This window comes from Diaphorina citri, unplaced genomic scaffold (genome assembly GCF_000475195.1).
Source record: "Diaphorina citri unplaced genomic scaffold, Diaci psyllid genome assembly version 1.1 scaffold571, whole genome shotgun sequence".
Taxonomy (NCBI): Eukaryota; Metazoa; Arthropoda; class Insecta; order Hemiptera; family Psyllidae; genus Diaphorina; species Diaphorina citri.
The window spans coordinates 158,134-176,716 of NW_007378005.1; the positions used below are offsets into that span (position 1 = coordinate 158,134).

The window sequence follows — 18,583 nt, forward strand, 5'->3', positions numbered from 1 at the left end:
TGGCCTTCTCTCTATTCTTTACTGATGTCTTTATTTTAATTTTATTTCTAGAAGCTCCCAACAATAGGCTTTGGATCAGCTCCGGGTATTCCTTTGTTTTCCATCCCTTCTTGCAGCTCTTAGTCATGAGTCGTGTCTCCTTTTATTCGTTCTTTACTGATGTCTTTATTTTAATTTTATTTCTGGAAGCTCCCAACAATAGGCTTTGGATCAGCTCCGGGTATAACCTTTGTTTTCCATCCCTTCTTGGAGCTCTTAGTCATGAGTCGTGTCTCCTTTTATTCTCTCTGATTTTGATAAATTCGGCTTTTGTCTGCTCCAGGATTCACCTTTTAACGTGTTCATTTGAAATGGAAATGTCACTCTTTTCTTGATTCTATCTATCTACAAAATTGCATCATTCTTTGTTCCCTGCGTTACGTTTGTCTTTTGTTAACATGGTTGACGGGTGATTTTTCACCAATGCAATTTATTTGGCTACCTAGTGCTTCTTGGTTGCACAGAAGGCATTTCCAATTTCTGTTGGAGACCTTTTGTGTTACCTTTCAGGTCGCTTAGCTTATTATTGGAGCTGGAATTGAGACATTCTTGCGTTTGTGTATCTGTGAGACCATTTTTGCAAGTCTGTATATGTGTAATTGTGTAGTTAGTTATGTTAAATAGTTTCTATTTTGAAGAATTTCCCGTGTATGTGTAATTGTGTAGTTAGGCAGGTATGTTAAATAGTTTCTATCTTGAGGTATTTCCCAATCAGCTCATTAAGTATCAAGTGTTTTCCACGCCACATTTCCAACCTAGCTGCACTCCCGATGACTCATGTAGCAGAATCAGATGAGCATTGAATCATACCTACTTTGTTTTAGTTCCATTTTTATCTGTGTTCCTTTTTCCTTATCCATTCGTTTTTGGCCATTTTTCTTGCTTGATGCAATAATGTCTTTATTTGCCATCTTGCCATCTGCCTAAGAATACACAGGTAAATTGTAAATTTAGATAAAATTCTGTATATGTGTAATTGTGTAGTTAGTTATGTTAAATAGTTTCTATTTTGAAGAATTTCCCAGTCAGCTCATTAAGTATCAAGTGTTTTCCACGCCACATTTCCAACCTAGCTGCACTCCCGATGACTCATGTAGCAGAATCAGATGAGCACAACCTTTCTTTTAAACTTTTTTTTTACCTAGTTACTTAGTACCCACTGCAATCAGTTGTATACCTTTCAAACAACTGTTACAGCCTCTATAGCTTTATAGTCTGGTAGCCAAGTTCGAGATAGGTCTTTCCGAAACACCCAGTAACAGTCCAATAATACAAACACACAGACTTGAAGCTCATATCTCTTCTCCATCTCTCAGCCTGATTGGAAGGAGATTCAGTAACAGTCCAATAATACAAACACACAGACTTGAAGCTCATATCTCTTCTCCATCTCTCAGCCTGATTGGAAGGAGATTGATTTCGTCGTCAGTGAAAAATATTTCTGTCAAAATTCTTTGACAACTGATGTGGATTGATGACGGACGAAGAAACCTTGGGTTCTACTCGGCCATGGGGGATTTTTTTTTTTTTTATTTTATTTTTTTACCGAACCCAATTTTCAAAGTAGGCGTGTAACAAATATGAAGACTCTTGACGCCGGCTATTATTATGGAACAAACACCTGTTGTACAAATTCCTCTTTCAAATTGTCTTAATGGGTAAATCACGATAAATATTATCTTTATCTTTTAATTATTTAATAGCGTCGATGAAAAGTTACTTGATTTCTGGTTTCCTAAAGTTCATTCAAGATGTTTCCAACTTTCCACTTCTTCATTCGACACTTATGAGACCTTCATCCAAACATTGCTCACAGTCTTATCACTTCTTCAATGAAGAAACTGACCACACGAAGCCCTCTGATTAGAATCTCTTATCAACGATGCGCCTGATTTTAATCAAAACGTCTCAATCAAAACCAACAACACAAATCACTTGGATTAAACATTTTTTTTTTTTATGATTTGAGACTCATTTCTTCTTAATGAAACACAAAATTCCAGTGAACACATTTAATTTCGCCTAATTGAGTTCCTCCAACCTTTTTCTTTCAAGTGTTAATAAATCAATTAATATACAATTTAACGACTGTTTGAATTAGAATGTAAAGGTAATTAACAAATGATTTGAGACTCATTTCTTCTTATTGAATCACAAAATTCCAGTGAACACATTTAATTTTGCCTAATTGAGTCCCTCCAACCTTTTTCTTTCAAGTGTTAATAAATCAATTAATATACAATTTAACGACTGTTTGAATTAGAATGTAAAGGTAATTAACAAAGTAATAAAGCGAACGAAAAGTGCCAATTATTAGGTACATTAATTTTTTCGGAGAAGAAGTCATTGTTGTCGATTATTTGAATGTCATAATAATGGCCTATAAAATCAAAATTTTGTACTTTGTTTGTTCATAGTTTTATGAATGTGATGTTAATGATCACATACTACATATTATTTTGGAACAAACACCTGTTGTACAAATTCCTCTTTCAAATTGTCTTAATGGGAAATCACAATAAATATTATCTTTACGAGTATCTTTTAATTATCTAATAGCGTCGATGAAAAGTTACTTGATTTCTGGTTTCCTAAAGTTCATTCAAGATGTTTCCAACTTTCCACTTCTTCATTCGACACTTTTTCATGCGTATTTCTAATCTGTTTACTACTGAATTCTTTAGAACTCCTAATGAGATATATGCGAAGGTGCAGTGCTGCACTCATAATTGCCAACAAATTAGTAGTCATCCATAGAAGTAGTCATCTATTGAAAGATCACACAGAGTAACCAACACAAATTAAACATTCAAATAAAACCCGTGAAGGATTTCGTTCTCAGTGAAGTCTCTGGAAATTACTTGCCAGAACTTTTGACGTCTGTGACAAATTGCCCCATGTACTCGACAAGATTTATGGTCGCCCATAAGTCTTGTGGTCTCAGACCTGACATTGACTTGGACAACCAGATAAATATCTACTTTGATTTTTATCATTGAAGTTTCAAGATTTTTTTTTTTCTTACTCATTGTATGTGTGAGTGTTTTGTGTACCTTCACAAGTCTTGGTGTGTGTTCATTCAAGTCATGCAATGGGTTGTGCAATATACAGACGACATTATGAAACGTTTCCAGTCCAAGCACTGCCTTGTCATTTAGGAAACTTGAAGGGCTCAGACCTGACATTGACTTGGACAACCAGATAAATATCTACTTTGATTTTTATCATTGAAGTTTCAAGATTTTTTTTTTCTTACTCATTGTATGTGTGAGTGTTTTGTGTACCTTCACATGACTTGGTGTGTGTTCATTCAAGTCATGCAATGGGTTGAGTCTTGGTGTGTGTTCATTCCAGTCATGCAATGGGTTGTGCAATATACAGACGACATTATGAAACGTTTCCAGTCCAAGCACTGCCTTGTCATTTAGGAAACTTGAAGGTTCCAACTTTCTTCTGCACTCGAGTAAATGAAATTAGTTACACCTTACCTTACCTACATCAGGATTTTAATTACAAAATTGTATCTACGCTGTAATTGTGATGATCCCTTTAGCAGTCTTGCTATTTCAAAACTCTGTCTAATCTAGAACTCCATTTTATTGTTTCAGGGGCGAATGCATTACCTGGTATCATACCAACTCCATCTCTTGGATTGGCAGAGGTGCAATTCCATCAAGTCCTCATTCACAATGGGTTGTGCAATATACAGACGACATTATGAAACATTTCCAGTCCAAGCACTGCCTTGTCATTTAGGAAACTTGAAGGTTCCAACTTTCTTCTGCACTCGAGTTAATGAAATTCGTTACACCTTACCTACATAAGGATTTTAATTACAATTTGTATCTACGCCGTAAGTGTGATGATCCCTTTACCAGTGCTAGCCTTTTCTAAACTCTTTCTAATCTAGAACTCCTTTGTCTTGTTTCAGGGGCGAATGCATTACCTGGTATCATACCAACTCCATCTCTTGGATTGGCAGAGGTGCAATTCCATCAAGTCCTCATTCACCGCCAGCAAAGTCATCAATCAGGATTGTAAAATACTTCGGTGAAACATGTTCCTCTAAACTCCATCAAGCGACGAGATATGAGTTCATACTTTGCAAATTCGTATATGCCCGATATCAAAAATGGCGGCGTACTCCCCCCAGAACATCACCAGCAACACCATTACGGTGCCACCGTCCTGCCCCAAAACAATGGTGTCGAAGATCCCAGCATGTATGACCCAAGGCAAGTGCACCACTATGGACAAGTTCCCAACAATGGGCAGCCAGTGCATGGGATGCCCTACCCTAGGTTTCCACCGTATGATCGGATGGACATTAGGAACGCTGCGTACTACGGAGCGCATGAAGGGGGCATGGAGCAATATCCTAGACCGGACTCACCCAGTATGGGACACATGGGTCCACAGAATGGTCACCAAACTCCTGTTGTATATGCTAGTTGTAAACTCCAAGCTGCCGTCGGTAATGGTATCATCCCAGGACCTGAAAGTCCCAATGACCTCGTGGATCCTACGCTCAATAACCATCACCATCATCAGCACCATCACATGAATCACCATCCCCACCCTCATCCGCAGCAACAGCAGCCACAACAACCCCCACCACAGCATATGATGTATGCCCAGCAACCTCCTCCTCAACACCATCAAGTTGTAGTCAATCATCAGCAAACACCTCCAAACCAACCACCGTCACAACCTCCAAACCAACCTCCTAATCAGCAACCAAACAACACTTCTGCCTCATTACCTAGTCCTTTGTATCCGTGGATGCGTAGTCAGTTTGGTAAGTCAAGCTTCACTTTATTATAATATTTCCCCCATGCTCTTGACAACAATTTCTGCAATCCCAATTCAACCTGAAATACAGGCGTCCAAATTTGGTCATTATGTTTATGATTAGTTTATGATTAAAATAGTCAAGTCAAAATTCAAGAAAACACAAAAGCCACAAAATATTATTTTGACAGGCAAGTAAAAATGATACACGGATTTGCTAAAGAGGAGAAGATCATTTGTATCATTCCGAAAAATTTCGCAAAATTATTCGCGACATTGCGTTGGTATGTGAACACCGGATTTGAATAAAATCTGCTGAATTAAAAACGAGAAGAGACAAAACTCTCGAGACTGCTTTATGTCAAGACGAGTTGTATTAGTTATGCTAAGGAGACATGCAATAATATTTTCTTTACGAGATGATAATTAATTACAAGCTGTAGCGAGAGAAAGCCATATTTTATCCTATGGTAATCAGTTTATTGTAGGCGGACATAACATGCCAGCAACCAGACAACCAAAAAACTCAAATATTGCTGATGCCAGATGATAAAACTCCTCGTAGACACCTGAGAGGATGGGATGTACTGGGTGAAAAATTTGAGGCTTTGAAAAAACTAAAAGTTCTGAAATGGGTTCTTGAATCCAAGCCTTGGGTTGAACTCAAGAACCTATTTCACTACCAGTACTGTGGAAATATCGATGCCTTTAGCAAATTTCTTTCTACCTATCTAGAAATTTTGTAGATCCTTTGCGTACGTAATTTGATAAAACCTGAGCCGAAATTCATGCTCTTCTTTTACGTTAGTTAGTACCCTGAATAGGAACTTCATATCAGAATATATTTTAATATCTACCGGTTCATTTTATCTGATTCACAAAACTGATAATTATTTGCGTGGAAAGATAACGTTGGATATTGAAATCGGTTGTTTATGTGTGGTATATTTTTCGTTATCATTCAGAATATCAATTAAAGCAAAATGCATTACCTATTTCCCTACTGTCAGTTGTTTTGTTTATTTCCCTACTGTCAGTTGTATTGTAAATTGTAAAGTAAGAAGGCCTAACCAAGAACTTTGAAATGTGACATTTCGACTGTAGAACTGTGCCCTTTCCAAAGAAAGCAATGGAATGGACATTGTAGGATTGTCAAATTCATGGAGGTATTGGAGGTAGATTCTCCTATTTCATTTATATGAACTCCAAAAGAGCTTCAAAAGGTAAATTTCTAATGTTAAAAAATCAGAGACAAATCGACATTGACAGTTTTGATAGAGACGGTGGATTTCACCAATATCTTTCAACCCATAGAAAGCCTGTTAAGTTCCATTTGATTTGTATAGGCTTAAGAGGGTTGTTAAGCTAATAAGCTGTTAGGGGCTAAAAAATAAGTTGGTGAAACCCATAGCTACTCGTATTTGATTGTTCCTTGAATTCAAGCCTTGGCTTCGCAACTACCAATACTGTGGAAATCTGGATATTCCACAAGTTTCTACAATTTGAAAGAATCTGAACTGTAATGGATGCTCTTTTTTTGGACGTTAGTGAGTACCCTGAATAGGAACTTCATATCAGAATATATTTTAATATCTACCGGTTCATTTTATCTGATTCACAATTTTGAGAATAGCTGCCTCAGACGTATATGTAAATATGTATGCAAATACATCCAAATACCTACCATGTTCGTTGAACATTGGTAACATAGGGACTTAATAGATAAGATAGAACCTATCTTCTGCCTAATAACGTTATATTCAAATCCGGACATTGTACAACATAGCTCTATCTGGTATTGTAAACATTTAAACTATGCAGTGAACAATGTATACCCACAGTGTGAGAGTGCGAGAAAGAGAGAGTGAGTGAAAGGGGAAGAGAGAGAGAAAGAGAAAGAGAGAGGGAGAGTGAGAGAGAAAGTGAGAGAGAGAACATTTTCGAACAAAAAAGAATGGAAGACGCACGAAAAAGAGAAAGAATGTGGAGAGAAGAAAAGAAAGAGGAAAAGAAGAGGTGAGAAGAGGAGACAAGAGGAAGTGGGAGGTGAAATTAGACTCGAAATTCGACATGTGATGGATGAGTCCGTAGCTACAGCATCCCTCGGGTTCAGAGAGAGAACATTTTCCGCCAGCACGCTTTGAAAAACATCAAAGTAAAACAAATGAGCTCAGACCAAAAAAGAATGGAAGACGCACGAAAAAGAGAAAGAATGTGGAGAGAAGAAAAGAAAGAGGAAAAGAAGAGGAGAGAATAGGAGACAAGAGGAAGTGGGAGGTGAAATTAGACTCGAAATTCGACATGTGATGGATGAGTCCGTAGCTACAGCATCCCTCGGGTTCACTATTTTCGACGATGTCAAAAGCTCGCTTGAAGTCGAGGTGAACTTTTGTGTTGGAGCTTTTTTGTTGTGATGTCGGTGATTGTTGAAAATATGTGAAGACAGAAGATGATCAAACTTCTCGTAGACACCTGAGAGGATGAAATGTACTGGGTCAAAAAGCTCAGGCTTTGAAAAAACTAAAGTCGAGCCGGTTTGAAAGAAGTAGGGTGGATTTCACCAATATCTTTCAACCCATATAGAAAGCCTGTTAAGTTCCATTTGATTTGTATAGGCTTAAGAGGGTTGTTAAGCTAATAAGCTGTTACGCGCTAAAAAATAAGTTGGTGAAACCCATAGCTACTCGTATTTAATTGGTCCTTGAATTCAAGCCTTGGGTTCAACTACCAATAATGTGGAATTCTGGATATTCCAAGTTTCTGCAATTTGAAAGAATCTGAACTGTGATGGATGCTCTTTTTTGGACGTTAGTGAGTACCCTGAATAGGAACTTCATATCAGAATATATTTTAATATCTACCGGTTCATTTTATCTGATTCACAAAACTGAGTATTATTTGCGTGGAAAGATAACGTTGGATATTGAAATCGGTTGTTAGATTGAAAGTTCATGTGTGGTATATTTTTCGTTATCATTCAGAATATCACTTAATTAAAGCAAAATGCATTTAAGCATGTAGAAGTAAATATGACTATGTAGATCATTCATAAATATGTACATTATTTCCCTACTGTCAGTTGTATTGTAAAGTAAGAAGGCCTAACCAAGAACTTTGAAATGTGACATTTTGACTCTAGAACTGTGGGTCAGCAATGGAATGGACATTGTAGGATTGTCAAATTCATGGAGGTATTGGAGGTAGATTCCTATTTCACTTATATGAACTCCAAAAGAGCTTCAAAAGGTAAATTTCTAATGTTAAAAAATCAGAGACAAATCGACGAACTGTTTGTTTGGTCCAGAACCGTGAAATATCCGAAAATCCTGTAATTGGACGGATGGAAGTTTCAGAAGATCAACACTACTTAAACTTTACCTGGAGGTACAAAAATAACAAAATAGGTTCTGGGGTACAAATAAAAAAATTACCTTTTTCCAAGATCAAAGTACTCTCCACTCTGCTAGTATAAATAGTGGGCACACTGAGCTATGTGTAAAGCAATAAATGATCTTAATAGTCATCAGTGTTTTTTAATGGTTCTAATGAACCATGACAAAACAGTTGGAACTGCTCTCTGAGTCGCTAATCAAAAGTGACATGAGATAATTGTCACAGAATCAAATGCTAAAGAAGAGCCGAACTGTTTGTTTGGTCCAGAAGTCTGACATCATCAGTCTGACAAATAAGATGCGGTCATGCAGTGTTTCCTTGTTGTATTTCTGCTAGTATAAATAGTGGGCACACTGAGCTATGTCTAAAGCAATAAAATGATCTTAATAGTCATCAGTGTCTTTTAATGATTCTAATGAACCATGACAAAACAGTTGGAACTGCTCTCTGAGTCGCTAATCAAAAGTGACATGAGATAATTGTCACAGAATCAAATGCTTGATTGAAATCAATTAACGGGTCTTATTCGTTTGAAACAAGATGGCGTAGCGTTGACCTCTTTCTCACCAGGACCTGAAAAGTCCGACTCCATTGCATTATTAGTTATTAGTTCAGTGATCTATACAGAGAAGTCACTCAGAACAAGGCCACAAAAAACCGAATGGGCCCAAAAAAGTTATAAACATAACGTAACCTACAAATTTCTTTCAAGTGATGAACCTGTTTGCCAAGTTTCATCAAAGATAAACCTTTGAAAGTTATGGCGAAATCAATAGACACAAACTAAATGTGAAATCGTCGAGGTAAAGTGATGATTGTCATGAACAAGAAGATGTATTGTGCACGAAATAACGTCGAAATAAGGCAAGACAAATCGACTAAAACAGGGGGAAAAAAATAAAAAGCTTTGAATATTATACTTCAAAAGAAATATCTACCATGGCCGGAGATCGAACCTAGTGACACAAAACCGTGATGTTTTGAACCGAATTGAAAACGGCAATTAACTTGCTCTTAATCGCTCTACGCAGGCTAAAACTGGCATTTTATTCGTTTGAAACAAGATGGCGTAGCGTTGACCTCTTTCTCACCAGGACTAGAAAAGTCCGACTCCATTGCATTATTAGTTATTAGTTCAGTGATCTATACCGAGAAGTCACTCAGAACAAGGCCACAAAAACCGAATGGGCCCAAAAAAGTTATAAACATATGTAACCTACAAATTTCTTTTATGTGATGAACCTGTTTGCCAAGTTTCATCAAAGATAAATCTTTGAAAGTTATGGCGAAATCAATAGACACAAACTAAATGTGAAATCGTCGAGGTAAAGTGATGATTGTCATAAACAAGCAGATGTAGCAGACGAAATAACGTCGAAAGAAGGCAAGACAAATCGACTAAAACAGGGGGAAAAAAAAGCTTTGAATATTATACTTCAAAAGAAATATATACCATGGCCGGAGATCAAACTCAGTGACACAAAACCGTGATGTTTTGAACCGAATTGAAAACGGCAATTAACTTGCTCTTAATCGCTCTACGCAGGCTAAAACTGGCATTGTAATTTGATTTTGATAGAAAAAAAACAATAAGGCTTCAAGAAATGAAAAGTGACTAAGCCATGGCTAAAGCAAAGCTCATCAATCACTTTCCAAGGTGTCCTGTCACAGGCAAAAATAGTGGCGTAGGTCTGTTTTCGAGTTGGGTTAACTTTGGATATTATAGTTTAAGATGTTCTTTTTTTTACCTACTAAACCAGTTCAGCGGGCACCCACATTTTTCTTAAGGTTACGGACAAAACGGCCCTAACTATTGGCTATTCTTAGAAACAACTAAATTAAGGTCACCCTTATATTAGAGACACAGACACCTTTCACGCATTTTGAATATCCACTAACTTTGGTTCAAATCAGGTTGTCAGGTTGATAAAAACCAATTCCGAACGTGGAAAAGGACGGAATAAAAATTTTCTGTCGGTATACGGTACCTACCTAACTAAATTTATCTATCGTATGGAATGTATTTATTTTTAAATTGGACACACCGTACCTATATGAAAATAGTAAAACAATATATTGTAGGTATCTTTAACAGATTAGATATTAAAAAAAAAAAAAAAAAAAAAAAAAAAAAAAAAAAAAAAAGCGTTTTGTATTTACATTGTGCCTGATATTAATAATTACATCATTTAATTACAGCATCACGATTAATACGGTCTGTAATTTTCCGCGCTACTCAGTTTCCAGTAGCGCCTTAGAAAAGTTTGAGTGCCCAATCGCCCTATTTTTATTATTATTTTTTCTTCATTATTTATTTATAATCAAAATGGTTTAATTTATTTATGACCCGATGGTTTTTTAATATTATTTGTGAATGATTAGATATTTGGTTGACTCTGTTTTAGGCGGATGGTCGTCTGAGTAATACATGTATCATAAAATGTCTTCTTTTCACAATTCAGCCTTTTCTCTCCCCACTTTTTCTTTTCTAGCTAATAGGAGACTTTATTGCTCTAGAAATGCACTTAATTAGGTCGTTCACGCCCCGTTATGAAGACAATATTCGCATTAATTTGAAAACTGGTTAAGTCTGATCATGATCTTCTATAGCTTTTGACCTATCAACTTACAAATTCCATTGGGAAAAATTCTCACACGACCTCCTAGAGTCACTGGAGGTCTGGAGAAATCTCTGCCCTCTGTACAAATAATGGGCCTCTAAAAAGAAATAAGGAAAGTAAAAATTCTAGTGGACCTCCAAATAGAAAAAAGTCCACCCAACAATATTCACAATAACAGAACAATACAGAAAGTAAGTTACAGACATGTCGAAAAACGAAGTGACAATTTACACAAAACAGAGACAAACATGCCAGACAAAGACAATATTCTTGGAGAGAGAGAAACCTGAACAAAAGTATCTTGTGATGCAATTTTCTCTTTTCTTCCATTTCCTCCTTGTAATTCCAGCAGTGTAAAACTAGTATGGTTATCTAGTCTACAAGGCCTTATTTGTAAATTTGATTTGAATGAATTGAAATTAGTAGTCTGAATAAGGACTAATTGCATACCTGTTTGGATTCAAATGAAGTTAAAGTCTACTTGGACAGAAACACTGAAGAAATGGGAATGTCTGATTTTTTAAGGAACTTCAAGAAGAGAGACCATTAGTGGAAAGAAATCGAGAAGAAAATGAACAGGAATCAGGAATACAGGGAAGAACTGAAGGAAAGGGTATAGCAAAGAGATTATAGATAAGGAGTGAAATAATACATATTACAAGATAGGTATGATAAAAAAAAAGATAAGTCAAGGTACATATCCTCACATGGTTTGACAGTAAATGACTAGACCTCCCTCTTCTTCTTCGTCTAGTGCCTATTCGTTATATAACGAATGTTGGCAATCATGACTTGGCGGTTGCTTTGAACAGTCCTGTTGATGACTTGTGTGAATTTGTGGATTTAGCAAGTCCAATATTTGTTTGTTGATCGCCAAAAGAATTTGGTGTTAATCAATATCCTTTTGAGATGGATAAAATTCTTCAATGGTTTTAAGCTCTTAAGTTTCAATACTCTTTTATGAATTCTTTTGATAAGCTGGTATTAGTCCTGATTGAGGTACGAGTACTTTAACTATCCTTTGTTTCATTTTCTTTCTATTTTCATTATCTATCATTTGATTACTGTCTTCATTATGTCTCCCATTGATTGTAACATTGTTTACATCAATGTTTTTGGAATGTCCTTTTCAAATTGTTCAATAGCGAGTGAAATTTCTTTCTTCTTATTGTGCAAGTGAAATTTGTCTAAAACAATAGATCTATGTCAATTGCAATAGGAAGTTCTACAATAGGAAATGTGCATTCAATATCCGAGACCTTGAAATTCTTTTAGAAAACATTCTTTGCTTTTGTTTGTTTTTTATTTTGACTTTTTTTTACATTTTTGTTTTCATTCACTTCCGGATTTCGATAGTGTCTCGTTTTGTATGCTTGTTTATTTGTGTGCTTCAATAGTTCTCCACTGAAGAAATGGGAATGTCTGATTTTTTAAGGAACTTCAAGAAGAGAGACCATTAGTGGAAAGAAAGCAAGCAAGAAGAAAATAAACAGGAATCAGGAATACAGAAAAGAACTGAAGGAAAGGGTAGCAAAGAGATTATAGATAAGGAGTGAAATAATACATATTACAAGATAGGTATGATAAAAAAAAAGATAAGTCAAGGTACATATCCTCAGAAAAAGACATTGGATATGCATAAAATCTTGTGAAAAAAGTAAAAACATATTGGGATGTTTGTCAAGTTTGGAAAGATGAGACCATGTATCCTCAGAAAAAGACATTGGATATGCATAAAGCCCTACGAAATAAAAACAACATATCAGAGAGTATTGTGGAGGGTCTTAGGCCTTACCAGGCTTGCCACTGACATTCTCCTCGGAAATCAATAAAGCAATATCGAAAAGAAAAGCAACATAATGAAAAAGCGAGCGAGTAAATGACAGTTGGGTTAGTGGGACGATGCTGAAATCGGTGAACAAATAAAGAGTGTCAGCTAAAATTAGAAAGCAATCTCATCTGATGTACATGAATTGTCAGCACCATCATTGGATGGAGAAAAGATGGTTTTTGAGTTTCGACAGCTTCTTCATCTTGGGAGAACCAGAAACAAGAACGGTCATTGTAGAAAAGTGAAGCAAGCTATGATGCTAACGGGAACATGAAAGCTGGTGTTCCAAAAATTTAATGAACAATTTAGTGACTAATAACAAAGAAGAAGCTCATAAAAAATCACAGGTAAATATTCTCTAATACTTACTTTACTTTCCATGTCCGTCAGGTACAAATTTTACCCACAACAACTACTAAATTTCAAACGGTGTTGTAGCCAGCCTAGTTAGCTTAGTTGGTAGTGCGTCTGCCTTGTAAGCGCTAGGCCGCGGGTTCGATTCCCGCCCGGGGCGGATTCCCCTCAATCCATGACAGAAGGAATGGAAATCCTCTGTAGAAAATTATCCCCTGTATAAAATTACGCTAACATTTCGTACATATTGTAACATACCTATTACAAAATCATATTGGTGTGTCAGTGTCACTCTTTGATTAAAAATTTATCTCAAGATTTTTATGAAATAGGTGATCATAAAAAAGTAACACTAAAAATTGGCATAATTATGTACACATTCATAAATTAGAAATATAAGAAGGGCAAAAAAATGTTAATCTAAAAAAAGAAAAAAGAAAAACTGACAGAAAAAAAAGAAGAGAATAAGACGTAAAGAGATTCTTGGGAGGGAGTAAAGGGGAGTAAGATCAACCCTGAGGTACTGCTCAACATTTTCTCGAAAGAATTTGATATTCCACGGAATATTGTTCCATTTTGTAGCTTTTTTTTGATATTTTTGAGCAATCTGTCTACTATCATTTTTATAGAATTTGTGGTCATGTAAAAATGTTCTTTGATGAACCATTGAAGATTGAAAGATTAAGAAAAAGGAACAGCTAATATAATTTCCAAACATACACAAATATGAAGATAAACATAGCAAAGTACTAGAGGAGATGCACGAATAAACAACATGGAGTTACAAGATAAGCCTCTAAAAACCAATCTAAGGTTCCCAAAAGAACTCCGTCCAATGGCCAAAGTTCAGATCACACAACTTTCTCCATCGAACATAACCGAGGAAGCAGCAAGTAAAAAAAGAGAAGATGAATCGAAAGAAGAGGAAAAAAAAATAGGTGGAGAACATAAGATGTTATATTACGTCACAAGTGACGAAGATAAATGCGACTAGAGAGCGAGAGGAAGAGAAAGAAGAAACCTTCAAGAAATGTTTCGAGAAAGAGAGGAAAAAGGGAGAGGAAGAGATGAGGAGGATGTGGAGGTGGAAAAAAAAGAGAGAAAAATTAAGATAAAACGAAGGGTGGAAGGGGGAGAGATGAGTGAAAGATGGAGGGATTGGGGAAGAAGGATAAGGAGGCAAGTTTGTAAATCCAACGCAGCTGACATTTTCCCAGACCTACCCTCTTCTTCTCTTCCATCCTCCTCCTAAAACTCTTCCTCCTCCTCCTCCTCCTCATTTTGGACTGAAACCTTGTGTTATTTTGAACAGAGAACACCAAACGGATGTATCTACCTGTTAGTAATTGAGTACAATGGAAACTCTGGTGTTTGCCATTCAGGGTCTCATCCGTAACTTTTGTCCGATTTTCTACTAGATACCTAATTGATTTTTGATACTCGGTTTGGGCCCACTGTAAATACAACTTCAAACTTTTCATTGTTTTGTAAATGTTTCCTTTGCAACGTCTGTGTTCAAGCTTCAAAATCCTTTTATAGCCCTTTTGAAAAATACCTATATTTCTCAAAGCCTTTACTAACAAACGGTCTTTCTCTTTTGATTTCAGAACGGAAGCGCGGTCGCCAAACCTACACGCGCTACCAGACGCTCGAGCTCGAGAAGGAGTTCCACTTCAACCGCTATCTGACGCGACGGCGGAGGATAGAGATCGCGCACGCCCTCTGCCTCACGGAGCGACAGATCAAGATCTGGTTCCAGAACCGACGCATGAAATGGAAAAAGGAGAACAAGTCGAAAGATGGCGGTAGCGACGCAGGCAGCGACATTACTCCGGCGACGTCGCCTCAGTAGATTCAGGTTTAAAATTTAAGGGTTAACATTGTTTTGTGTGTGGTTTTTGTCATTTTTTTTTCTATTTGGCGACAAAGTCAAAAGCTCGCTTGAAGTCGAAGCGAACTTTTGTTTTGGAGCTTTTTTGTTGTGATTTCGGTGATTGTTGAAAATATGACGTGAAGACAGAAGATGATTGCGGCTTTAAACAGATTATGTCAGGCAGGTTAGGTCCAAAGTTTGAAATCAGAATGTTCAGGTCCAAATGGCTTCTCATTTCAATAACAGTCAGGGAGGAAAATCTCAAATCTTGGAAAATCTCTAAATCCAGACCCGTGAATAACATTCTGCTGATGACCTGACTTAGAAGCAGTGATTATCTTCTTATTAAACAATGGGATCTTCTTCAGTGTATTTCAACATGCAAGTGATAGTATGCTAGAATTTGCCTACTTCGAAGTTATACTGTCCATGATGCATTGATAAAGTTTTTTACTTGCAAAACCCAAGGCTTTCAAACCATCTACCACAAGGGTTCTAGGGAAAACCTCTTACTGTGACGAATTGCCCGTCTCAAAAATATATTACGTTGTTTTATCTCTTTTCCTGTTCTTTTTTTCTTCCAGAACAAAAAAGAATAGTTTGAGTGAAACGGAGGGGTCTTCAAATTCTTCTGGGATCTCTGGAGAGAAAACAAAAATTTCAGGAAAAACAAGGAAAAAGAAAGTAGGGAAAAAAATTATAAGTTAAGAAATTCTAATAACATCCCAGCTGGAAATCTTTCCGAGAGAAAAAAAAGAGCCAAAGGGAGAGACTTTTCGAAACGGAAATTTGCCCCAAGATTTTCCTTGCTCCTCCATAGTTCTCATCCCTCATCCACTCTCCTCTCCAGTTGTGCTTTCCTGTGGCCTCCTGTAGTTTTTGTTTTTAGGAACGTTGTTTCCCCTTCTCCCTTTTCTCTTCCTAAAAGCATTATGATCCATCTGGCATTTTCTTGCGCTTCAGCTTTTGAAAAATGTTCACATGACATGTGTGAGAAAGCTTCGTGGAAACCTTCGTCTTGTTTGGGGGTACTTAGTAGTGCTCTGGCACATTGTATAGAGCTGTCTGGTTCATTAATTTCTAGAGAAAGCTCTAGAATAACCTAGATTGTAGGGTTTGTAAATGCACTAGGAACATTTGATAGAGGATTAACGTCACTTTACTTATAACTGCTATTTAGTGGCTTTAAGTGACTGAAAACATTCATTTTACATTTCCCACAGGGACAAAAATGATATCTAACAGTTGGCAACATCTTTATCAATGCAATCAAAGGACTCCGTATGCAAACTTGGAAAATTCAATACGTAAAATTTGTACCTTGTACCCCATTTTCTAAATTGTAAGAAAAACATCATTGGAAACCCATATACGTAATGTATTTGCATTAGACTTAAAATACGTAAAATATTTGATAGAATTTAAGAGGAAATCTCAAGTTTTTTTATTTTATTTAAAGAAAATACCTTTATTTCGATAGTTTATTTTTTATTTGGCATTTGACAACAAAACTTTATATTCTTTGGGTGATCTTTTTTATTCAAAATTCAGTCTAAGAAAATAAAAGGTTGGTTACAAACTGCTGAGTGCTTAGTCTTTGAGAGGGGGGGGGTAAAACAAACCATACCAACGTCCATTAAGTCTTCCTATGTCGTGCCGGGCTATAGCGCAACTTTACGTGGTCAGAAGGTTACCTAGTGACTTCAATTCGTCGGAAACGGCGCACCCAATCATAAGCCTACCCAATGGTAGGGACCAGTTAACGAGATTTTCTCCTTATTTGGTAATTAAACAAGTCGACCTTTACAAATGTTTTCGGACGCTGAAGTTCCTTATTTTTCGTCGCTCTCTCTCTCTCTCAAAATATAAAGATTATATAAGCAGATTGTTGTGAAAATGAGACCTTTAGGTATTATGTTAACTTTGCAAATGGGAAAACTTCGAGTTTTATCTATATCAGTTCGTTGTGATGCATTGTGAGGAAGAGGCGCGAGGTGGGCTAAGTTAAGGGTGTGCTCCATAGGTTTATCTCTCTCCACTGCAAGAACCTCTACAAACTAAAGATGTCACTAACGAAGTTTTTAGTAGCGTAAAGTCGGTGTCCGTTTGAAACTGTTCAGTCCTAGTTTGAAAACTCAATGCCTTCTTAATTTCCAATGAACTCTTTGTTTTCATAGAAGGTTCCGGAAATAGAGCATAGATTAACATCACAAAGAAAACAAAAAAAAAAAAAATCATTAGTTGCGTTTTATCCACGAACAGTTTAAGGACGACTACGGAAGGTCATTTGCACCGGATTAGGTTGATTTTGTTAAAGAAGACTCCCAGTCGTAAAATAACGGATTCAAAGTTTTCAACGATACTAGAAGACTAGCTTATAAATGGATCAGAAGATGTTTAAACTTTTCTGGATGGGTCTCTCAACACTATTTAGGATTTCTGTCGTTGCAAGTAAGACAAAACCTAAACACTCCTGAAGTCTTTGTAGTATGTTAGTAAAACATAGATGCTTCTATGTCAATTTTAATTTCAGGTCTTTTTCTATTTTAAATTAACAGAAAAAGCTTTCTCTCTTTTTTGTTCTAGAAACCTCCGGTTTTTTATAAAAATATTATGTACGCCCCTTTTTTAGGTATTGTTTAATCTTGTATTTTATTTATTACACTGATCTATAAAAGTTTAATAAAATAAAATATTAAAATAACAATGAAATGTTTGAAAAAACAAAAAGCAAAAAAATTTATGATGAATGAATCCATCTATTATTTAATTATTACTCCATAAGACATAATTTACTTATTCATAATATTAAATGACTAATATTATCAAATAAATACTCATATGAAATATTTTAAATGTAACTTTCTTAATTTTTTCAAAATTAAGTTTTATTAAAGTTGTTATAAAAAAACCCTCTAGTTTCGAGTTACTCGAACTAATTAGGGAGATAAGAGTAAAGTCATCGATTACTTGAACAGGTTTCCTTTAGCTTAACCCCAAAGATTAAGTCTTGTAGACGATGGAAAACACAGAGAAAAAACTAATTAGTATCTTGTGTTCTCAAGTAAAGTTTAAGTGGTTTTGTAAAAACTAAAAATTATGTAGTTTACGTTTTCGATCCACTTTTAGATGAAATTTTTAGTATTTAACCATCCATGTCTAAAGTCTTGTTTTGTACCTTTTAAAATTTTGTTTTATTGGTTCCTTTTTTATTTCAGATGTTTTAAGAATGTAAAAATATTGAAAAATTATATTGGATGAATCAAAAAGAAATCTCCTTGACAGTAAAAAACATCGAAAAGAATACCAAATTTTATTATAATTAAGCTTTTAATATTTCTTTTGTTTGTCCTTTAATAAGTTGTAATACATGTCTTATCAAAATATGTTGTATTATTAATAGTATGTACTTATGTTTTTGAGCTATAGGAATACCCTCCTTCGACTACAGTCTACTTTCGTAACAAAATCATTTGAAGACTTTTTGACTAAAATCGTAGTCAAAAAATACATTAACAAATCAACAACTTTATTCTACTAATCGGGTCCAAAAGGAAGTCTATTTAAAATACTAGCTTATCTTCTAAAATGTATCTATATATAAAATAATTGTCTTATAGTGGCATGTAGGGATGTCGACACTTACACTTGAATCCAGACTTTACAGACGAAAAAGATAAA

At 35.8% G+C, this 18,583-nt stretch overlaps 1 protein-coding gene across 2 annotated transcripts in view; it reads left to right on the plus strand.

Annotated features, from left to right (window-relative positions):
* Positions 1–2,171: 2,171 nt before the first annotated feature.
* Positions 2,172–18,583, plus strand: part of LOC103510191 (homeotic protein antennapedia) — a 23,015-nt gene continuing 6,603 nt past the window's right edge. Inside the window, exons 1-3 of one of the 2 annotated variants that reach the window (XM_026824313.1) lie at positions 2,172–2,311; positions 3,971–4,837; positions 14,637–14,828. In XM_026824313.1, coding sequence (XP_026680114.1) covers positions 4,129–4,837; positions 14,637–14,828 — 901 coding nt within the window. In that variant the 5' untranslated portion in view covers positions 2,172–2,311; positions 3,971–4,128. Of the gene's footprint in view, positions 2,312–3,970; positions 4,838–14,636; positions 16,357–18,583 lie in introns of those variants that run through there. The other variant, XM_008474838.3, reaches the window with a different exon arrangement.